This window comes from Rhinolophus ferrumequinum, chromosome 15, assembly GCF_004115265.2.
Source record: "Rhinolophus ferrumequinum isolate MPI-CBG mRhiFer1 chromosome 15, mRhiFer1_v1.p, whole genome shotgun sequence".
Taxonomy (NCBI): domain Eukaryota; kingdom Metazoa; phylum Chordata; class Mammalia; order Chiroptera; family Rhinolophidae; genus Rhinolophus; species Rhinolophus ferrumequinum.
The window spans coordinates 50,782,429-50,806,796 of NC_046298.1; the positions used below are offsets into that span (position 1 = coordinate 50,782,429).

Sequence of the window (24,368 nt, forward strand, 5' to 3'; positions counted from 1 at the left end):
TCTCCTGGATCATCTCTTCATTATCTTTGCTTCTATTTTTATACCTTATCACTGGTTTCCTATTTGCTGATCCATCCCACCCTTTTACATCCTGCATGAAATTTCAGTCCGTGGATTAGACGCCTCTCATATTTGGTGGTCTCTTTCATCCCCTCTCCCCCATAATGTTTCTCCAGTAATTCAGCCATTTTGGATTTCTTTAAGACTGGAAGACTATACTTGAAAAGAAAGAGTCAGCTTCTGAAGAGGATATTACTGTGGAAAAACCATCTCTCCACATTGAAATGAAATGCTGTGTACAGGAGGAGGGCCCCTGGTCAATGTCAGTAGGAGAATTACAGAATTGGAGGAACCAGCCAGGGGAGCACCACCAGAAGCAATCTTTGAGTCAAACGGTACTTACGTTGGAGGAGAGACTCTTTGCTCAAGGAGAACATTGTGAGTATGACCTTGGGGGAAATTATGTGAATATAAACCTTCTTACATTACCCACAACAAATTTCCACAAGCTTGACTTGCAGGTTAAAAAATTAAAACAGAATTCAGTTTCCATCAATCATCAGAAAGGCTGGGCCAATATGAAGCTCTGCAAAAATCATCAAAGTGCCAGAGCCTTCTCTCAAAGCATTTGCTTGAATAAACTTGCACATGTTGAAACAGAAAATAAAAAGCCTTCTGAATATATTGTCAGGTATGACTCTTTAAACTATAGCACCTGTCTTCATTTTCATAACAGAATTCTTTCAGCAGAGAAGAGCAATGATGGTAAGGACTATGGAAGCATCATTAATCATGTCTCTGAATGAACAAGATCCAGTGCATTCTGGAGAAAGTCAGAATGAGTGTAATAGATGCTTCATAAAATCTGAAATAATTGCAAGTGATCCTGGATGTCAGCAGGACTGTGATACCTTCTGTGTGGCCTCATCTTTTACTGACTGACATCATTCAGACCTGAAATAAGCCATACGCATGTAATCTGTGGGGGAAATCTTTCAGCTGTTGCTCTGAGCTTGTCATACACCAGAGAACACTCACTGGAGAGAAGCTTTATAAATGCAATCACTGTGATAAGGCCATTATTGGGAGCTTTCACCTTCTTTCACACCAGAGAATACACACTGGCCAGAAACCCTGGGAAGGTAATGACGGTGGGAAATCTTTTCAGCTGCGATCACAACTTATTGTGCATCAGTGAACCCATACTGGGGAAAAGAAAATTTATAAATGCAGTCATAGTGGAAAATCTTTCAAATGGAGGTCTCTCCTCGAAATTCATCAGAGGAGCCCTATCAGTGTGACATGTGTGCTAAAGCCTTCAAACAGAAGTCACACCTTATTGAACATCAGAGAACACATACTGGAGAAAAGCCCTATGACTGTATTGACTGTGGAAAAGCCTTCAGTAGTTGATCATATCTTACAAAACCACAAGAGAACACATACCAGAGAAAAACCCTATACATGCATTGACTGTGGGAAAGCCTTCTGTTATCAATCATCTCTTAGAAAATACAGGAGAACACACACTAAAGAGAAACCCTATGAATGTAACGATTGTCAGAAGTCTTTTTCACCAGCAATCACAGTTTGTTGTGCATGAGTGAACCCATACTGTGAAGAAAACTTATGAATGTAGTCATTGTGGAAAATTTTTCAAATGGCAATGTCTTCTCATTATTCATCAGAGGATACACACTGGAGAGAAGCCCTATCAATGTGATGTGTGTTAAAGCCTTCTGTCGAAAGTCAAGCCTTATTGAACACCAGAGAACACATACTGGAGAAAAGCCCTATGAATGTATTGACTGTGGGAAAATCTTCAGTAGTCGGTCATCTCTTAGAACACACAAGACAATACGCACTGGAGAGAAACCCTATAAATGTAACAACTGTGGGAAATCTTTTCGACAGTGATCACAGCTTGTTGTGCATCAGTGAACCCATACTGGAGTGAAACCTTATGAATGCAATCATTGTGGAAAAGGTTTCAGGCATAAATCTGTTCTCATTATACATCAGAGAAAACACACTGCAAAAAACACTATAAATGTTATTGACTGTAGGAAAGTTTTCAGTGTTCAGTCAGCTCTTAGAAAATAGGGCAGGATACACACTATCAAGAAACCCTATGAAAGTAATCATTATTACACAGCCTTTATCAGCAGAGTCAGCTTAGTAGGTTTCAGATAATTTATACTGGAGAAAAACGTTATGAGTTTGCACATTGTGGAAAAAGTCCTTCAGCCATAATTCTGGCTTTGTTGCACATAACAGGATTCACACTCAAGAGAAACCCTATGAATGTAACAACTATGGGAAATCTTTTTGGCAACAATCATAGCTTGTGCATCAGTGAACCCATACCGAGGAGAAGAAATACTGCAGTCATTGTGGAAAATCTTTCAAATGGAGATCTCTCCTCATTACTCAGAGGACACACACTGGAGAGAAGCACTATAAATGGGAACTAAAGCCTTCAGTCAGAGATCCCACTTTATTGAACATCAGAGAACACATACTGGAGAAAAGCTCTATGAATGTATTGACTGGGAAAGCTTTCAATGATTGGTCAGCTCTTAGATAACACGAGAGAACACACATGGTGAGAAACCCTATGAGTGTAATTGTGAAAAGGCCTTTAGCTGACAGAGTGGCCTTACTTTGTATCAGAATTCATACTGGAGAGAAACCCTATAAATGTAACAAACATGGGGAAGCTTTCAGTTATAATAAATCCTTTATTCGACATGAGAAAACTCATGGGAGAGAAGCCGTATAAATAAATAAGATGGGAAAGCTGACTGTCAGAAATTTTGTTCTAGACATCAGACATCCATGTGCATCAGAATCACTTGGAGTGTGTATTGAAACTGCACTTTACCAGGCTTACTCTGAGCTACTACGTCAGAATCTCTTAACAGGCAAACCCAGGAGCTTGTCATTTCTAAAACCAGCACATGTTATTTGTAGTGCACTAAAATGTGTTTACTTCTGCATTTAGATGAGAAGGTATGAACATGACCACTGATGGAAAACTTTCAGTCAGAGCTCTTAGCAATAGTTAGGAAGTTCAGAATGGAGCTGTACCCACCAGATTATCATTTTATTATCATTTAGGTGGTTGAAAACAACCACCTAAACTTAAGCAGATGTTATCCTTGTAACACATTCCTGAAAATTATGAGAGACTGGAAGATATTCTTGATACAGAGACTTGAGCACTCAACCTAAGAAGAAACTATTGCATGAGGAAATTGGTGTCGTGATGAAATATGAAGCCAGGCATGTTCAATATAAACCAGCAATTAAGAACACGAAGGAGGACTGAGGTGGGAAATCTTCTGAAATGGTTTTATTGGAATTAAAAGTAGATTTAAAAAAAAAAGTAGATTGAGTATTTTAGGAACTCTCTTATGCTCGCTCTAATTTTGTTGCTCAGCGGGTTGACTGTATTTAGAACTGGGTGCATAGCAATATGGAAAATATCAGATCAAGTGAACAGGCCCCACAGTCGTATATGCACAAAACGTTACAACCACATAACAACATGTGCACAGATGTTGGGTTAAGAAGGTCAGCTCAGTAGAATGTTCAGTAAAAAAGGCGAAAGTGTACATCAACAATGGTGAAGAAAATGGGAGAGGCCATTACTGCAAATTTGAGCAAGGTGAAAGCAAGTGGGAGAGTGTCACCTGGAGATGCAGAGTAGGAAAGACTGAAGCCAGGAACATGAGAAGAAGGCTGCAGCATTGGATGTCACAGCCCCTGGCAGCATTACAGACTGATATGTGGCACAGGGAGGGTTAATTGAAAGTCTGTTCATGAAACTGCAAATGTCCTCCATCTTTTTTTTGTCTTGTCTTGAATTAAATATCTGGCTGTGGGTGTGCGAAATAAAATAGGGAATGAGTTAGGTACTAAAAAAAAAAAAAAATTAGTCTGGGAACTAGGAAATCTGGTGTATTATGCCCCCAGAAAAAGGACTGCGTTATATTTGCATTTTAAGAACCTTTATCCTACCACCTAGTTCTTGCCCTTTTCCCCCTAAAATGAAGCGTGCCATTAAGCCAGCCCCATCCATCTATGGAGACTCCCATGTGCTTTCTAACTTAAAAAAGGAAAAGGAAAGTAATCAGACTTCAGGGTAAACAAATTCTTCAAGAAAATATAAATATCGTACAGGACAACTATAGTCCAAATGTGAACCAAACTTTAGAAAGGAGTATTCATTTGACTCTGAGTTATTTTTTTTTTTCCTAGAAGAGGCAGAGGACTCATAAGATTGGAATAAAATAGGGATAAATATAATCCGATTGTTTTGCTTGGCCCTTTACTGAACCCTATTTCCATAGATATGATATAAACGGTGGGTATTGGTTTTTTTAATTTTAGGAAGAAATCCAGAGCTGTAACAGGATTTCATAATGGCAGAATGGCTGAGGGGGAATTATCCCTGTATCCTCATTTTAGGAAGTGAGTTTTTCAACATAATGTGTTAGGTTATGTAGGAGACAAAAATTAGAGCTCCAAACAGTAATATGACAAAAGCTGGAAGCAAATAGAGGAGCAGAGATGGGGGTCAAATCTTAATTCCTTATCATAGAAGGAAGTCAGTAAACGCTATAGGCCATGAAAGATCCGAATTTTAGAGGTAGCTTCAAGTGGAACTGGAATAGAAATGATTAAAAGTGGTTGGTGGGATGTGTGACTGTAAGGTAGGGTGGGGCCGAGACAGCTGCTTTCCATTTTAAGCCTTCTGTAATATTTCTTTCCCTAGTGGTACACTTCTTATTTGAGTAACAACTTTCAAATGTGTACCTATAGGTGAGGAAAACCACAGTACATGATGACATCTCTAACTGATTTGTGTAATTTTCCTTCTTTGATTGAGCATTGTCAGTAAACTGACAATTAAAACAGCAAGAGTGAGAAGAAAAGATGTCAGACTCTTATTTTGGACCAGTTAGAGTTGGTTCCAGTAGGGCAGAAAGGTCCCTTGGCTTCTAGAAGTCCTTGGAATGGAAGGGCATGGGTTATTCTTTTAAGACTTGATTTTCCAGAATTTTTATCCTCAGAAAATCTCTCGGGGCCTGGAGAGAGGCTGGTATCCTGGGATTACTGGTCAGGTTCCCTCTGAAGGGGCAAGATGGGTTCGTGAATTTGCATAACCACCAAGTACCGAATGTATTTCCCTAAGGTCCCTTTGGCAGTTACCTGATACCTTTTATAAAACTCTTTAGGAAACAGCCCTCGTGATTCATGTGTGACCATGAAGTTGAGATGGGTGGCCTGAGCAGAGCAGGTGGGGACGTTGCTTCCTGGGGAGACAGTTGGTCCTGCTGCTGGGACCAACATTGTGGTGCAGCTTTCAGAAGATGCTGGAGCCTCGGAGGAAGGACCTGCCAAACCGATTTCAGCAATGTGAATGTTGTTTGATAATTCTTGTTGACCAGACATCTGAGAGCAAGTTCTATTCAGCAAGTTCTGAAAGTAGTCTCATTCAGTGAAAGCACTACTAGAGGCTCAGGGACGGAAGGTGTGTGCAATACCACAGTGTCCTTATGTCCCTTCTCTCCAAAATGGGGGGCTTTACACAGGGGCTTGGTTTTTATGTGCTGGAGACAACGCTCAGCGGGAATCACACACAGGGAGAAGGATACGTGTGCAGGAAATAGAAGGACAGTATCTACATGTGCAGTGAGTGAATCAGGCCCTGCTTTGAGAGGAATTCTTCCCATTCACAAATCAGAAACCTGAGATATTTCCACGTCAAATGATTTTCATATCATTTGACCAGTGATTTTAAATGAAAACGTGTGTAAGAACCACCTGAAAGCAGGTGTTGGGCCCATCTTCAGAGTCCAGTTGGTCGTGCTGACATTTGCATAGTTTGAGAACACTATATCTGTAACTTTTAATATTTTTAAAAGAGTAATCAAAATTGTTGTTTATATATCAATTTCCTTTTTGTTGGTTTCACTTCAATTTGTGGCTTACTTGAAAAAAAAAGACCCTAAACAGATACCATACTCATTACATGTGACTGAGGGGCTGCTATTAACAGAAAACTAAAATCCATCCCCCTCCCCTTTTTTTAAATACAGATATCAAAAAAATCCTAAACTGGGCCGGCCCGGTGGCTCAGGCGGTTAGAGCTCCATGCTCCTAACTCCGAAGGCTGCCGGTTCGATTCCCACATGGGCCCGTGGGCTCTCAACCACAAGGTTGCCGGTTCGACTCCCACAAGGGATGGTGGACTGCGCCCCCTGCAACTAGTAACGGCAACTGGACCTGGAGCTGAGCTGCGCTCTCCACAACTAAGACTGAAAGGGCAACCACTTGAAGCTGAATGGCACCATCCACAACTAAGATTGAAAGGACAACAACTTGACTTGGAAAAAAGTCCTGGAAGTACACAGTGTTCCCCAATAAAGTCCTGTTCCTCTTCCCCAATAAAATCTTAAAAAAAAAAAAATCCGAAACTTATTTTTGATACAACTAGTAGTGGAACAATTGGGGTCTCAGAAAACCACCCCCACATCTGGAGATTTTCCAGATTTCCTGGGACTCAGCATATAGTTGATAAGATTTATTGCAGTGATGTATGAAGGATAAACAGTTGGTTCATAAGGGAAAGGACAGATGAAGTCTGCGGGGATCCATGTGCAGGATTCCATTGCTCGCTCACCTGAGGGGATCGCACAAGGCACTGGGGACTAGGCAAGCAGGCACTGTCAGCCCAGTATGTACCAAAGTCCAGACTCCCAGAAAGCAGGTGCTCAGTGTAAATCATGTTGTTTGCACAAGCAGTCTAGGCACAATGAGACATCAGTTAGGGTACAGACAACACTCTAAAAGCCAAATTCCCAGATGCCAGCCAGGGCCCACCTTGCACACAGGACCTAAAGTGTGAAGCCTCAGCTCTCAACCTTAGTGTCATCTTAGAAACCTCTGCACCATGAGAGCCAAGTGGAGGAAGAAGTGAATGCACAGGCTGAAGCACAAAAGAAGAAAGATGAGGCAGAGGTCCAAGTAAACTGCTAGTTTGTGCACCTATGGAAGCCACAGGAGCAGAAATGAGGAAAGCCAGGGGCTGGGGACACTGGTACAAATTGTTGGGCTGCATGCCTGCTGTCTAGAACTCAGTGGATCTAGAACATACATTGCCATCTGTTCCCCATGACCACCTTTTGAGAGATTCACCTTGCTCATACAAAAACAGTCCTTTTCTCTGGATCTATGACATTCTGGACAAGTTCTGTTCTCAGTTGTGGCTGAATGTAACTCATACAATAAGTTGTCTGCTGTCTTAGCTGAATGAATTAATGAATTAATGAATAAAATGTACAGCCTCAGGCCTGCTGTGTTAATCCTTTTTGCATAAACTTTCATTCCTCTTCAAACATGAGTACAATTAGTCATATTCACGGTACCTGTTCCATTAAGCTGCAGCTCTGGCAACACACGGAGAAAGCACAAGGGTGTCATGTAGTTCCTGCTTCAAATTGGTTTTCAGGAACCTGTTGTCACACCTCAAGGTTGACGTTTCTTGCCATAATTCCATTTTGTAGACCTAAAACCCATTTGGACTGCTCCAGGCGTAGCTTAAATGCTAGGGTCTTGATAAGAGAACAATAACAACAACAAAAATGCTGCATTTCCCCCCCTATAAACACCCTGAACATAAAAATGCAAATTTACATGATAAATGAATGAACTTTGCCAATTGGCCATTGAACAATGTGCCTTGTATATCTGACATTACCCAAGAATTATTCATACTCTTCATACTCAGTCTTGTAAGAGGTCTAAAATAGTGGATCAGCTTCTGAGTATTAGGATCCTTCTTTCTCTTTCAAGTTTTATAACCTATTTTTATAACCTGTCCTCTTGCCCCCCACCCCCACCCCATCAGAACTTCATCTTCTTCACGGCCCCACCCCACCATGCTCCTTTTTGACCTTCAAGTTCTCACAGTGGAATTCCCACGGAATCTGAATTCCCATGGAGACTATCATCATCTCAGCTGCCCATACTTGAATGTGTCACCTGCTCCCTCAAGCAGCTGAGGTGGGTGGTTCCTGATCTCATGGAGAGAGACTCATCCAGACTAGGTGATACCTGCTGCAGGGGGTGAAGAGGGAATTGAGACAAGGAGGCTCTGGTGGGAGTCTGGTGACAAACAACATTCAAAATGGTGGCTTCTCCATGCAGAGTGGTTATGATGAGATGAACAGCAACCCCTTCCCCACCCATTCAACTGCCAACCTCAGTGTGAAGAGGAAGTCAATTGTAAACAAACCAAAGCCACTGAGAGTGGGGGCTTGTTTGTTACTTCAGTAGAACCTAGTCCATCCTGACTGATAACATCTGGCATAAAAACTACTTAGTTTTAAGAGATGTTTCTAATAAATCTACACATCCCCATCCCCAAGCACACACACAAAAATGTCAGCTCATAAAGGTAGCGGTTTTCTCGACCACCAGACAGTTCCTGGTACATAATAGCCATTCTTTGGTCAATGAAGAAATGTTGGAGAACAGCCTTTTTAAATTTATCTTTTACTTGAGCACCGGAGGGATGGTGGGGGAAATAGAGAGGAGCAGGTCTGGGGAAGAATCAGAGGAGTTTGGACAAGATTGAGGACCTACTAGTCATAGTGAGTTCTTCACATGCTGTGTGGCCTAAGAGCAGTTAGGCCCACCTCTCTGTTCCTCAGTCCTCCCCATAGGTGAAGGATGTTTAGGTCCCATTTCCTCTTGCACAGGCCAATACCAATCTCCTGACTTCCAGAGGAGAGATGTTGACACATAAGATGTTAATCTCACTCCTTCAGGGGATGGGAATGAAGCAGTCATCCTGTGAAGAATTCTTCAGGGACGCCAAGTGCGTGACCACGTCCAGGCTGGAACTAGGATCTATAAAGAGGAAAAAAATGAAGCCTCGCTCCAACTCAGAGCCATGCCCAGGTGTTCTTAGAGGTGGCATGGAATATATGGAAGCCCTCTAGATGTAGATACGAGATCTGACAATTGTGAACTTGTTGCAACGATGTTGCTAACCTTTTTTGATATCAGAGGGATTATTCATTATGAATTTGTACCAACTGGACAAACAGTTGACCGCTCACACGGCACTGTCTGTGAGGGAGTTTTTAGCCAGTAATCAAATAACTATTGGAACACCCTCCCTACTCACCTGATCTGGCCCTCAATGACTTCTTTCTTTACCTGAAGATAAAGGAAATAGTGAAAGGAAGACATTTTGATGACATTCAGGACATCAAGGGTAATACTCTGATGGCCATTCCAGAAAAAAGTTCCAAAATTGCTTTTTTGAGTGGACTCCATGCTGGCATAGGTGCATAGCTTCCCAAGGGAAGTACTTCAAAGGTGACCATAGTGATATTCAGCAATGAGGTACGTAGCACTTTTTCTAGGATGAGTTTGCGAACTAAATTGTCAGGTCTTGAAATTCGATGGTGGCGTATGGCTGCTGCACAAACCGAAAGCCCACTTTACTGGGCTAAGAGCGAGTAAGGAGGGGTCACCCTTACACATCCAGCCATCCCAAGTGGAAAGCTGCCTGACCAAGAATCCAAATTTGAGGATTCTACACCTGGCCACTTCTCAACAGGAGCCTTTCTCTGGGAGGTCACGAGATTCCAGTCACCCTGCAGCCTGTCCTCGGAAACACTCCACTCTGGTGGGGTCACCTCCACCAGCAAGTCTGGTGTTTGTCCCCATCTGTGCTGAGCTCCCCAGCATTTGTCTCCCATGAGGTCAGAGAACAAGGGAGCTGTTCTTTGCTGCCAGGCTGGGTCTGCCCCACAGAATCCAGAGCAGAGAGGGTGCCCAATAAATTTGGATGGACTAACACAGAATGATCATGTGGTAAGCAAATGGTCTGAAATTAGCTGCCAAAAGTAAAAGTAAAACAACCCAAAATGCTTAGAAGAAATTATTCAAACATGGCCTTGCAGTAGATATGTAGATGGAAACTAGATGATTAAGGAAATGTGGATTTAAATGCAAGTCACTGTTCCATGCCCATTGGTTTTGCGAGGATTCTTTTAAAATTGTAAAGCTCTATGTCACGGGTTGGTGAGGGAGACACATTGATGGAGACTTGTCGAGGGGCAGATTTCCTGGAAAGGCACTTGTCTTGGGTAATAAGAGCTTTACAAGGTTTCAGACTAGTTGACCCCTATAACCCTATCTATTCTGCAGAGGGATGTTTCATGTTGATGGAAGTTAAAATCTACCACTACTTTAAATTGCCATGAACCTCCAGAAATAGCCCAACTGAAAACTGGTTGAAATACCAGGAATATGGGTAAATCTATAGTCATTCGGGGAAAATATTAACATATTTAACATCAGAAAAATGGCTGGTGAAGCAGATAAGTGATTGACCATGAAGCAATAATTAACAAGGTTGACGTCACTGATGCAATACTTACCTTCACACACTCATAAAACACATGCACACATTTGTGACCAAATAGTTTAATATATTTCTTCTTCCAGGAACTCATTGAGCCCTGTCTATATTTCCTCAGCAATTGCCTTCATCATTAGCTTCTCCCTCTTCCTGTTTCTCTGTCTAGAGTCCACATTATTTGCCCATGATGTCTTCTAGGTCTTTTCTTCTAGGTCTTTTCTTCTTTTCTTCTTTTCTTCTTTTCTTCTAGGTCTTTTCTTTTCCATCAAGATCCTCATCTCTTTATGTTTTTGTTCTTTCATGAGCTATTTCTTCTGTGGTTCTCAACAGAGACACTCTATCCCAGCTTATCTACTGAGGTTCTTAACTTGAAAGTCATTTTGTTGGCCCCAGAAAGTCTCTATACTCTAATTGGGTCTCCCTTTAAATAGCTGAGTGTGGCTAATAATAAAGCTGTGGAAAATAATACAGAAAGTCTTTATTTGCTTGTATAGAAAGATTTCCAGAATTCCAGAATATTGTTTAATGAATAAAAGCAAGATATAATTCAATGTGTGGTAGCCACCACTTGTGCAAAAGAGTGAAAAATATACATAGTTACTTATGAATGCATAAAATATCTCCAAAAGGCACACAAGAAACTAAAAATAGTAGTTGCTGATAAGGAGGGAAAGTGGTGGGAATCAAGGGAGAGGCGGAGATCTCAGCAGATACCCAATTGTGCCTTATGAATTTCAAACAATGGGAATGTATTACCTGTTGAAAAACGTTTTAAAATATTTTTAAAAACAATGATGAGGGACTGAACTTAAGACCCTTGTGGTGGAAAGAAAAAGAGCAAGAGGGAGAGACGTTTAGGATGTGAAAATTCACAAGCCAGTTTCACGCTTCCAGTGCTGTGCACCAAATATCCCAGTCACAGGAGTTTAAAATAATGACTTCTTTTATTTCTCACCATTCTATGAGTTAATTGGGATCAGCTGGGTTTTCTCACTTAGGTTTCCTCATGCAGTTTCAGAGGCAGTGGGGGCCAGAGTCCTCTGAAAACTCAATGTCCAGTATAGCACACTCACAAACTGGCAGTAGATGCTGGATGCCAGCTGTGAGCTCAGCTGGGACTGTTGGCTAGAGGATCACATTGGGCCCCTTCACATGGTTTGGGCTCCCCTCAGCATAGTGGCTGGATTCCAAGAGGGAATCACAGGATAGAGCATTGCAAGGGACATAGGCAGAATCTGCAAAGCTTCTTACGAGGTAGCTTCAGAAGTCACACATCGTCACTTCGCCATGTTTTATTGGATAATTAATCAGGGTCTTCCCAGAGTCACGGGGAGGGGAAATAAATTCCACCTCTCAGTGGAAAGAGTAATGAAGTATTTGGGGGCATCTTTAATCCACCATGAAGCCTCAGTGTAATAGAGAAGGAGGAATCTAATGTAACCTCAAATTATGATAGACAACTGAGGAGCCTGAAGTGATGTGAAGGACCAAGACTGGAGTGCAAGAATATGTGTGCTTTGGGGCAGGTTATAGTGAGGCACCCACAGGACATCAAGGTCAAGCTGCCCACTTTAAAATGTTAGTCAAGGGGATGGCCGGTTGGCTTAGTGGTTGGAGTGCAGTGCTCATAACACCAATGTCGCCAGTTTGATTCCCACAGCCACCAGTGGGTGGCTGCTTGTCTCAGTGGTTAGAGTGCAGTGCTCATAACACCAAGGTTGCCGGTTCGATTCCCACATAGGCCAGTGAACTGCACCCTCCACAACTAGATTGAAAACAATGACTTGACATGGAGCTGATGGGTCCTGGAAAAACACACAGTTCCCCAGTATTCCCCAATGAAAAACAAAAATGTTAGTCAAGGTCAGGAAAAACCATAGTATATGCCATTATTTATTTAGGTCTCACAAGAGAGCATGAAAGTGTGTTCTCTGAGCATGTAGAGATCATTTGCTGTGATCTTTGCCTGGGAGACTTTACCCCTAAATATCTCCCATGGCTCCCTCTCCGATCTCCTCCAGGCCTCTGCTCACATGTCCTCTCTTTAGTGAGTGGATTTTCAAACATGCCATAGGAAAATGGCATGAGGACACTATAAAGGGGTTTTAAAAAGAAATGCCTAATCACTATGTTGTACACCTGAAACTAATATTGTATGTCAACTGTAATTGAAAAAAAAGAATTGTAATAAATACAGATGGAGAAGGCAAAGTAAGTTCTGGAGACTGGATGAAGGTGTGCAAGAGGTCTCCAACCTGCCCACTGGGCTGATCCACATTTATGTGGATTACTGGCCATCTCAGGACATGCTGCATTCTCCATTTTCTTCACTTGAAGTGGCTTAGACCGTAGAGTTGGAATTCTCTACTATTTTCATATTGGCTTTTGAGTCAAGGTAATCTTGACATACATTTAAAAAATAGACCCAAAAATACATACATAAAAAAATGAACTCAAAGTATGGCTCAAACATTTAAAGTTTTTGTTTTAATTTCTCTGCTTAAGGCAGAGGATACAGAGGAAAAGAGGATGAGCTGTCCTCCAGGGGCATCCCACAGAGATTCTTAATGCTTTTTGTCCCTTAGAATCTTTTGACGATCTGGTGAAGCCTGGGGACCCCTTCTCAGAACTCTGTTTGTAAATGCATAACATAAAATGCACACGATTACAAAGGAAGCCAATTATATTGAAATACAGTTATCAAAATACTTAAAAAGAAACCATTACAGTAACATTAGAGTTCCCTTATTAATGCATTAAATGACACAATTTATTAGAGACCCTAATAACTACCATAATTTTGGAGCAGTGATGAGTAACGTGATATTAAGGGATCTTTCCTTTAGAAACATGCACTGGGGGAATGGGGGTGGGAGATGAGGGTAAAGGGGATCCAATATATGGTGATGGAAGGAGAACTGACTCCGGGTGGTGAACACACAATGGGATTTATAGATGCTGTAATACAGAATTGTACACCTGAAATCTATGTAATTTTACTAACAATTGTCACCCCAATAAATTAAAAAAAAAAAAAGAAAGAAAGAAACATGCACTGACTCCCATCCTGGAGACTCATGCTGAGCCAATTCACTTGGCCACGCCTATTAGCCAAGCTGAACACATGACCAGAAGCTGGACCAATCAGTCACCCAGCTCCATAGCCATACCCCCTGGCTCCACTGGGTACATGACTGGGTGAACCAATCATAATTCTCTGATCCTTTCAAGGCACTCTCATTGGCCCAGTGTTAGGCACATGAGCCAGGCTGATCCCATGGGGTCCTGTCCCATCAAACCAGGAAGATTCTATTTAAGCACAAACGGAACAAGTGAACACGCAAAAAAAGTTCAGTAATACAACAATGAGCTTGAAGTAGTAGAGTCTTACTAGATTTATTTTTAAAGAGAAATAATCTTCTCAGATGTGCCTAGTACCTGATCATCCACCCAGTCATCCATCCTAAAAACTAATATCCCGTCACTATATTCTCTAATAGTATGACAAAATTACAAATTAATTGGGAGAAAGAGTTCAATTTGGATAATTTAAAAATATCCTTTGAAAGCTATTTGGTCAAAGAGGAAAACAGCAAAATAAATAATATAAAAAAATAATCTGGTCCAGCCCAGTGGCTCAGGTGGTTGGAGCGCCTGTGCTCCTAACGCAGAGGTTGCTGGTTCGATTCCCACATGGGCCAGTGAGCTGCGCTCTCTACAATAAAGATTGTGAACAACAGCTCTCCCTGGAGCTGGGCTGCCATGAGCAGCCAGAGGTTGGCGTGGGCTGCTGAGTGTTACTGTGTGCATAGGCTACCGTGTGCTGCCATGAGCGGCCGGCAGCCAGCGAGAGCTGCAGTGAGCTGCTGTGAACGGCTGACCAAGGACGGAATACCTCAGCACAGGGGGGGTATGCACAAGGCTCATAACACCAGCATGTGCCAGGGAGCCGTGTACTACACAACCAGACTGAGAAACAACAGGCTTGAACAGGAATGGTGGGGGGGAGGAGGAAGAAAGTAGGGGGGAGGCCCAGAAGTAGAAAGCAGTAGGTACCCCAAAGACAAAATGGGGAAGTCCCAGGCCTCCCCTTGTGCACTTCCTGGCAGGAAGAGCAGGCCCGGCTTCATACCAGCCCATCTCATCCCAGCAGGTATACTGCGGCGACTACGGAAGGTGGGCTGTGGACCCCCACAGGCTGGGAGGCCCGTTCCCCACCATTCAGAGACCCTTCTGTAGACAGAGGCCTCGCCGGCAGCCTCCGGAGACTCGCAGTCAGCCATGACCGTGGGCACCACCCGCTCAGAATCGCCACTATTGGCCAAAGGCGAGCGAAGGCTCCCATTGGTCGAAGGTTCAACTAACGGAGGCTCTAGTGGCGGGCGCTGCTGCGCGCGCCGCTCGGCCTTCTGGGAGTTGTAGTCACAGCGTCTCTGGCGTGGTCGCCATTGTCCGACGGGTGGCGTATGGAGTGGTCCTGTGGCGGGGCTGGCTCTCGGGTTTTAGGTCGTCCCAGGCGCCTATCCTTAATCTGTCGGTTCAGGATGGACCCCGAGGAGGACGCCACACCTTTGGCGATGGCTACGGGACCGCCCGCGGAACGATTTCAGGTAACAGTAATAACGATGGCAGCAGCCCCCGGGCCAAGCGTCTCCCACAGATATTGAACCTTTAACCTTCTTAGCGCGTGGTTAGCAGGGCACGGGCGTTATCTCCATTTACACAAGGGGAAACAGGCGCAGGTCGGGGCACGCTAACTGGCACGGCGGGTAAGGGATGGGTTCGGAATCGAACCCCGGCCATCTGGTCCCGGAGTGCGCATGCCCAAGTGATACTCTGGCCTCCCCGTTCTGATTCTGAGATGGAGCTTTGGGTCGTTCTGGAGGACACGGCTGGCCCAGCTCCCGCTAATGCCCGTCCCCTCGCCCCGAAGGCCAGCCACCGTGATGATGGGTAATAGAGCACCGAGGTGTCAGGTATTACCGAATAGAGATGCTTTGATGCATGGAGTCAACAGAAGCGAAGCCTCTGGCCTGGGGACGGGCACAACCTCTGGGGGTAAGGAGAAGTCACCACGCACCCCCGTTAGTGGGCTGGGAATGACTACCAGATCCCCCAATACCACCCTGTGGGGCTGTGGGGGAACTGCAGTGCAGGGCAGTCAGTGCTTGCAAGGCCATTTGGGAAGGCACCTGATTCAGAGCTCCAGCCTTGAATTCTAGAGGAAGTGACCGTCGCCTTTGTTCTCCGTAAAGTGCTGTCTCCACGTTGGCAAGAATAATTCATGATATCTGAAACATCTTTGAAATTAAGTACTTTTTGTATTTTGTTGTTGTTCATAGGGGTCGGCATTATTTCAGATTTGGCAAAATGAGATAATTGATAATTTTAGATTTGCATGTTTTCAGATGTGTGTCACAGATTTGCATGAAATGCAACCACCCTTTAGTTTGTTTTTGCTGTGGATGTTGGAGCAGGGAGTGAGCAGTGTCAAAGAAAATCAGCTGCACAGTAGCTAAAGCAGTAAATACAGATTTTATTTAGGAACTATTGCAGTAAAGAGACTTGGGTATAGAACTGAGCTCAATTCTGAGCACAACAAGGAAAAGTGAGCTTTTATAGCGGGGGTTGGGGGATTCTTGCTGAAGCAAGCCAAGTGATCAGCTATTACCTAGACGATTGTGGGGATGAGAACTTTGACAAAGATATAGAGAGTGATCACATGTGGAGGGTAGGGATCCTGCCTAAACCGACTTGACAGGATTTTTCATAAAACTGGGTGATGCAGAAATGGACACAGATCCCTAAAGGTCAAGGCCTAGATGAGAAGAGGGTTTAGAGAAGCCAGGCTAAAGTTTGATCAAGGAGAGAAGCTTTATCAAAAGTAAGAGAGGCTTGGGCCGGCCCCTGTGGCTCAGGCCAGTTGGAGCTCCATGCTCCTAACGCCAAAGGCTGCCGGTGCAATTCCCAATTGGGCCAGTGGGCTCTCAACCACAAGGTTGCCGGTTCGACTCCCACAAGGGATGGTGGGCTGTGCCCCCTGCAACTAACAACGGCAACTGGACCTGGAGCTGAGCCGCGCCCTCCACAACTAAGATTGAAAGGACAACTATTTGACTTGGAAAAAGTCCTGGAAGTACACACTGTTCCCCAATAAAGTCCTGTTCCCCTTCCCCAATAAAATCTTTGAAAAAAAAAAAAAGAAGTAAGAGAGGCTTAAGAGGAAGTCTGTTAGTTATCTGTTGCTGTGTAACAAATAATCCAAACACGTAGTGGTCCAAAATAATAATAAATATTATCTCACAGTTTCTGGTGATAGGAATCCTGGAATTACTTAGCTGGTGGTTCTGGCCTGGGTCCATGAGGTTATAGTCAAGATGTCAGCCTGGACTGCTGTCATATGAGACTTGACTGGGGCTGGAAGAGCCATCTCCAAGATGGCTCACTCAACATGACAATCGGCAGGAGGTCTCAGTTCCTTCCCACATGGGCCTCTGTGGGGCTTCTTGGGTATTCTCACAGCATGGCATCTCACTTCTCACAGAGCAAGTGATCCAGGAGAGGGCAAGGTAAAAGGCACAATGCCTTCTGTGACCTGAGGTCAGTATTCACATTCTGTCATTTCCACAATATCCTATCAGTTATACAAATCAAACCTGCTCAGTACAGGAGGGGACTACACAAGACTGGAATCATTGAGGCCATCTTGGAGTCTGGCCACTACAGGAGGCAAGGTGCAGAAGTGGAGGGCTTTGAGGTATAGTGTGTTAGCTTTCTGTGGTTGCTATAACAGATTACCGCAAACTTGTTGGCTTAAAACAATACACATTTATTCTCACAGTTCTGGAGGTTAGACGTCTGAAATCAGTTTCACTGGGTTGGAATCAAGGTGTAGGCAGAGCCTTCCTTCCCATGGAGGCTCTAGGGGAGAATCCGTTTCCTGGCCTTTTCCAGCCATTTAGAACTGTAGACTTTGCATTCCTTGCCTCCTGGCACTTTGTCCATTTTCAAAGCCAGCAGCATGGCATCTTGCTTTAGTTGTCACTTTGTCATCTGCATTCTCTGATTAAATGTCCACCTGCCTTCCCCTGAGAAGGACATTTGTGATTGCATTTAGAACCCCATCTTAAAATTCTTAGTCACGTCCACAAACTCCCTTTTGCCATTTATGGTAACATTCACAGGTTCCTGGAACTAGGACCCAGATATCTTTGGGGGCCATTATTTAGCCAACCATAGCCAAGCTGAAAGGGGTCAACCTGTATCTAAAGGTGAGAAGGAGCCTGATGAGTGGGAGCCAGAGAGATACCTAGTGTTAACTAAGACATGGTGGGTGGGGGGCAGTGACGAGATACTGGCTGATGCTGGGTGGTCACATCAGCTCTGGGAGAGTGTGTGGGTCTGACACAGCCCATCCCTCCAGGCCCCAACAGTGCAGAGCAAGAGGAGGGCTGCAGGGGACTGAGGTAGACCAGCAGTGAGAGTCACAAGACAGCAAGGAGTGGGTTCCTGCTAGAATTCCAGGAGGAGACATGAAGGACTCATGTGATGCCATAGAGAAGCCTTGTGACCTGGACAGACCAGTAGTCAGGGGACCTGGTGCCTGGGCTGTCACTGCAACCCAAGCAGAGTAGGTGATGGTGGGTGGGCGCAGGAGGCTCAGGGAGCAGGTCAGGGTTGGAGGACCTTCTTAGTGGGAGGTGAGGGTACGGGGACAGAAGCAGAGCCCTCTGTTCCCAGCCACAAGCTTCTGCAAGTTGCCTGCACAATTTTTGTCAGAGCCATATGCCACCCTAATGTTTTTAAAATCTACTTGTGTTTTCTTTAAAGAAAATACCTTTTAAAAGGTATTTGGTGTATGATTTGATTTCCATTTCCCTGGTGGCTAATGAGGTTGAGCATCTTGTGATTGTTTGCTATTTGTATATTTTCTTTCATATCTTCTTTTAAGAAATATCTGTTTAGATCCTTTGTTTTATTTAGATTGCCTTTATTATTGAGTTTTAAGAGTTCTTTGTATCTTCTGGATACCAGTCTTTTTATCAGATGTGTGATTTGCAATTAGTATCTCCCATTATGTGGGTGTCTTTTCACTTTCTTGATAGTGTCCATTGGAGCACAAAAGTTTTTAATTTTGAGGAAGTCCAATTTATTTATTTTGTTGGTTGTGCTTTTGTTTTCCTAAGAAGCCTTTGCCAGTTCCTAGGTTACAAAGATTTATCCCTGTCTTTTTTTCTAAGAGTTTAATAGTTTTAGCTCTAACATTTATGTCTTTGGTCCTTTTTGAGTTAACTTATATATGGTGTGAGGTTGGAGACCAACTTTATTTTGCATGTAGCTATCCAGTTGTCCAGTAGGAAGTGCTTTACAGCCACTTACTCCCCATCACAGCCCCCAAGGAAACAAGGAAACGGAGGCAGAGGTGGGGACCTGCTCCATGCTTCTTGAGGAGAAAGTGGCAAAGCCAAGATTGTTCCAGAAATATCTAGTTTTTGACCATGGCCACAGCCAGCCCACAAAAGGGTTTCATTTATGGAACATGTTTTAAATACATTATATCAACTTATAAAAATTAAAAGTTTTAACTGAAAAACATAACCTAATTTTCAGCTTCTCACCAGAGACTAGCAGTTCTAACCACATGGGGCCTATATTTCCCCATTATCAATTGGTTCTGAGTCCCAGGTGCCCCATCAGACAGGGCACATATTATCTGTCACTTCCAGTGTCACCTCTCACAGGTTAAATACCGGTAGACTCTTACACTGGCCCACTTCAGTTACTTGTAAGCCTGCTTGGTCACTGAAGGCAAGTGAGTTTCTGACTCTTAACTGTACACTCCTCTTTTCAGGGAGGGTGAGGAGCCTTGCTTGGAATCTGAGGATTAGTGTATCAGTTAATTGTAGCTGAATAACAAACTGTCCTAGTTTGTTAGGACAGTACCTAGTGCCTTTAGACACTAACCATTTCTTTAGCCCACAGATGTACAAGTCAGCAGTTTAGACAGGTCTCTGTTGGCACCCTCACCTGAGATCAGTTGTAGGTCAGCTATGGTTAGCTTTGATCTCGTCTGCATACTCTCACATGTCCTTGCTATACAACCCACACCTACATGCAGCAACCCAGTGGTGCCCTGCGAGACCTGACTCATGTTGCCCAGAACATGCACTTTCTCAGGACACTGGCCTGCCCATCTTCTCCATCCTCATTCCTCCTCCTCTTCCTGAGAGCACTGATGGGAACGGTCCAGCTGATCGAACGCATGTGAAGTTTCAGGAGCCAGTGACCTTCCGGGACGTGGCTGTGGACTTCACCCAGGAGGAGTGGGGGCAGCTGGGCCCCGCCCAGAGGACCCTGTACCGCGATGTGATGCTGGAGACCTTTGGGCACCTGCTGTGTGTGGGTAAGGCTCACTTCCAGAACTGATGGTCAGATTCCTGCAGTAACTTATTCTTCATGGGTCTTAGGGCCTCTGGTATGAGAACTTGACCTCAGGCTGGGGATCAGGGATCTTGTTTCCTCCTTCCCTGTAGGACATGCGAACAGGGGTGTATCTGCCCTTTTCTGTCCCATTGCAAAGTCTTCACCTTGTTGTGAGGTGTCCACATGTCCTGATGGTCAGGAGCCCCGGGTAGGAGACTGGGCTGGTTCCTACTCTCTAGAGCAGACCCCCACATCCTTTGTCTTTCCCTGTTTCCAGGGCCTGAGCTTCCCAAACCCGAAGTCATCTCCCAGCTAGAGCAAGGAGCTGAGCTGTGGGTGGCGGATAGAGGAATCACCCAGCGCTGCTGTCCAGGTGAGAACACGCCAAGTGGGAACCCCTATTGGGAGCAGTCCAGGAGGTGATTGCAGGTGCGCTGCTTGGAAAGGGTGGTGTGTCGGGGTTCCTGAGAACATCCTCAGATCCAGTGATTACAGCGAAAGGTTACAGGGCACAGTCAGCGAAGGGAGAAGGCGCATGGGGCACAGTCCAGAGAAAGCTGGGCTTCAAGGTTCCAGTCCTGCCCAGTGGTGCTATGTGTGTGGTGAGTTGTCACAGCACTAAAGGAAGCTAACACAGCTTTGCTTCTCTGCACTGTAAGGAAGGGGGAGCCTGTGCCTGCCTAAGGGGCAGTCCTTACTCTGGAGGGTTCAGCACTGAGGGCTGCTCCCCCACAGTTAACTAGAGGCAGGAGGGCACCTCCAGTTGAGTTTTCGAAAACTGAGTTGCTCATCTCTCCCCAGCCTGCTGCTTCTGCACTTCATTCAGCATCTGCCTGCCCTGCGCCTGAGGGCAGGACTTTTCAACTGTCAGGGTCACTGCTTTGTCTCCAGCATGTAGGGCCAGATAAGAAATATGTTAGGCTTTGGGGGCCACGTGCAGTCTCTGTGTTTGTTTTCTGTCGTTGCAGTAACAAATTACTACAAACACAGTACCTTAAACAATACACACTTAATTATCTCACACATCTGTCGATCAAACTTTTGTTGAATGAATGAATGAGTGAGGCTCTGTTTGCAGATGGGGCACTTAGTATCAACATAAAAGCTGAATCAGGATTTCCTTAGAGGCCAGGCAGGTGGTTAGGATGCAGACCCAAGGTATTGGGGTCCTGTCGCCTTCCGTGTCTTCCCCACCAACCCCTCAGAGCTCCTTGGTTTTCTTTCAGGCTGGGAGCCTGGGCTTGAAGGCCAAGCAGCACTCACGGAGCAGAGCCTTCCTGAGGGGGAGGCGTCCCCTGTCACAGAGCGGGGGGCCTTCCTGAGGGAAGCTCCCTGTCCTGCCACACGGGGGGAAGGCTGGGACCAGGAGGACCAGGTCAGGGCGCCTGAGAAGGACCAATTGGAATGTTGCCCCGAGGCAGCACCAATTCAAGATGGAAGCCAGGAAAGTCTCAGACTTGGGGAAAATCGTGTGCTGAATTCAGACCCAAACCCACTCCTGGAGGTTTCTGGGAGAGGAAATTTCTGGACTGACGACTCACAGGTTACAAATTCGGAAAGTGAGTCCAGCTTAGTGGGTCAGCACACAGGCGCCTCGGGAGAATGGCCACGTGACAGCAGCAGCTGCAGCTCGGCCTCCCGCCAGGCAGCTGCGGGTGTGGAGCTCGTGCGGAGTGCAGTGCGGGAGAAGCCCTACAAGTGCGCGGACTGCGGGAAGGCCTTCAGCCACAACGCGCACCTCACTGTGCACAGGCGCATCCACACGGGCGAGCGGCCCTACGTGTGCAGAGAGTGCGGCAAGGCCTTCAGCCAGAACTCCTCGTTGGTGCAACACGAGCGCATCCACACGGGTCACAAGCCCTACAAATGCGCCGAGTGTGGCAAGTGCTTCTGCCACAGCACGCACCTCACTGTGCACCGCAGGATTCACACCGGGGAGAAGCCCTACGAGTGCCAGGACTGCGGGCGTGCCTTCAACCAGAACTCCTCGCTGGGCCGGCACAGGCGCACACACACGGGCGAGAGGCCCTACTCCTGCAGCGTGTGTGGGAAGGCCTTCTCACGGACCACGTGCCTGTTCCTGCACCTGAGGACTCATACGGAGGAGCGGCCCTACGAGTGCAACCACTGCGGCAAGGGCTTCAGGCACAGCTCCTCCCTGGCCCAGCACCAGCGCAAGCACGCCGGGGAACAGCCCTACGAGTGCCGCCAGAGGCTGGTCTTTGAGCAGACGGCCGCACTGACCCAGCACGAGTGGGCAGACGCCCTGGGCTGCAACCCAGCTTTGAATCCCAGTGACAGGGCTCATCGGAACGACAGGCCCTTCAAATGCGGTCAGTGTGGGAAGTGTTTTATTCAAAGCTCGCACCTCATCCGGCACCAGGTAACTCACACAAGGGAGGAGCCCCGTGGCCGGACCCGGCAGCGGGATCAGCCCCGTAGCCGGGGCTCCCATCAGCACGTGCGCCCAGGGGAGAGCCCTGGGGGCGGGACAAAGGCCGGACAGCCTGCAAGCAGGGCGCTTGCCCTATTTGACATCCACGAAATCATGCAAGAGAAAAGCCCCGTGCACGTTATTGGGGTAGAAGAACCTTCCGTGGGCACTTCTGTATTATTTGACATCAGAGACTCCACATAGGGGAGAATGTCTACAGATGACTTTGAACCACAGGTACAAAAATTTGGTAAGTCCACATGGGTGTTCATGGAAAAGGGGAGTGGGGGTAAAGATGCCCAAGGTGACTTCCGATTTCCTAAGGAAAGGTGCTTCCCAAAACTCCCGAGATTGGTAGTTCTCAGATCTCTCCAGCCCAGTGCCCCCTTTAACCACAGATGTTTTGTACTGTTCTCTCTATGACCCTGAAAGGAGTTCACAGGTGATGTAACCTACACATGTGTTTAATGTCAAAATAATCACTATATGGCCCCATTTTCTAAAGGATAATTAAAACAGAAGTAATTTATGATGACGTGTACTGAGTTGGTGTGGAATCTCTGCATATGACTGGTCCGTAATGCTGGGAACCTGGGCACTGCCTGTTGCTTGCCGTCTGGTATACAGGGTGTGGTGTTGGCCACAGAAATGTGAGGAGTATTTCTGTATGGGATCTGATTTTCCAAAGTGGTGACTCACTCTTGTAAAAGTTTTGGATGAAACAAAGTGCCGTTGCATTTCTGGAAAATTATGTATAAAATTCTAAGCATGTAGGAATTGATGTGTGTTTGTATGTGAAGGCGACTTAGGGTCTCAGTTCATACTTACAGGCAGGTTGTTTCGTACACACAGGGATCCCAGGGGCCAGCCTGCACTTCACTGTCAGTAGAGCACGCTTGGCACTCACCCACATCAGCCAGACTCATGCCCAAATCAGATGACAAAACACCATGAAATTCCACAATATTCCCTGGCATATCACAGCTTCTGTTGAAAACTGTTGCCTTAAAACAGCCAGTGCTGCTAAAAGCCTGAATCGGTTGGTTTTGTCCCGCAAAAGACATTTGGTGATGTCTGGAGACATTTTGGTTGTTATGACTGGCGGGAGGGAGGGGTGCCACTGACCTCTAATGGGTACAGGCCAGAGATGCTGCTTAACATCCTGTGATGCCCAAGACAGACCCCTCAATAAAGAAAAGGCCCCATCCCATGCGTGCTAGGTTAGACGCCATGCCCAGCACCACAGTCGACGTTGTCTAAACTCTGAATTGCTTGAGCAGTACTATGCTAACAATCCCGTATGTTTGATTTTAACAAATGATATCATTAGCTAGTTTATGCACAATGTGTTTTGTAGTAATTTTTTAAACCATTTTGCAGGATTTGTAATTGGTGTGGAGAAAGGAAGAGAATCTGCTTATTTTTCTGAGTAATCTAAATTTTAGCATTTTATTGTGGACACTGTAAAACATGGACAATATATTTTCACTAGTACCCCTACCTGCCACAGGATTATTTTCACATGGGTCCCAGAAATCATGTGATTTCATCCATTTTTTGAGTATATCTCTAAAAAGCAAGGACTTTTAGAAATAGATATAACCATGTTGGTCCCTGGGGACAAAACCACATCTATAACCACACTGAGCCATCACCTGCCGCCTTCCCCGTGTTGATGTTGCTGTGACAGGGCAGACGCCTCGGTGGGTGCAGTGCTGGGCAGCGGTCCCCAGGGGGTGCTCCAGAGTTTTCCTCACCGGGCAGTGCAGTAAAGAAAACAAATGCTCAGTTCACTTAAGAATGTTTGTGATGAAACAGGACAAATTATTAATTTTTTAAAATCTCAAAACTGTATAATCATTTTCATATCTAAGTAGAAATAACAGTAATTCCTCAATATATCATCAAATGTCCAGTGTTCAGATGTTCCTGGTTGCCTCATAAATTGTTTTGTTTTCTACTTGGTTAGTTCTAATCGTTGGTTTGAGCTAAACAAGATTGACACTTTTCATAGGTCTCTTTCTTTTTTAGTCTCTTAATATTTAGTTTTCTGGAGAAGGGAAA

The 24,368-nt window shown here is 45.2% G+C and overlaps 1 protein-coding gene and 1 pseudogene across 9 annotated transcripts; both read left to right on the plus strand.

Moving 5' to 3' along the window:
- The first annotated feature begins 1,254 nt into the window (after positions 1–1,254).
- LOC117035461 (zinc finger protein 391-like) lies at positions 1,255–14,869 on the plus strand (annotated as a pseudogene).
- A 52-nt stretch (positions 14,870–14,921) lies between these two features.
- ZNF8 (zinc finger protein 8) lies at positions 14,922–22,839 on the plus strand. Of its 9 annotated transcripts, none has more exons than XM_033127724.1 (4): positions 14,922–15,057; positions 19,724–19,850; positions 20,148–20,243; positions 21,097–22,839. In XM_033127724.1, exons 1-4 carry the CDS (start codon positions 14,992–14,994, stop codon positions 22,506–22,508), a joined length of 1,701 nt encoding a protein of 566 aa, XP_032983615.1. In that variant the 5' UTR covers positions 14,922–14,991; the 3' UTR covers positions 22,509–22,839. The 9 variants fall into 9 exon arrangements, with proteins under 9 accessions (XP_032983615.1, XP_032983614.1, XP_032983610.1 ...); XM_033127723.1 differs by having other exon boundaries at positions 14,925–15,057; positions 19,718–19,850; XM_033127719.1 differs by having other exon boundaries at positions 14,932–15,057; positions 19,625–19,850.
- The last annotated feature ends 1,529 nt before the right edge of the window (positions 22,840–24,368 follow it).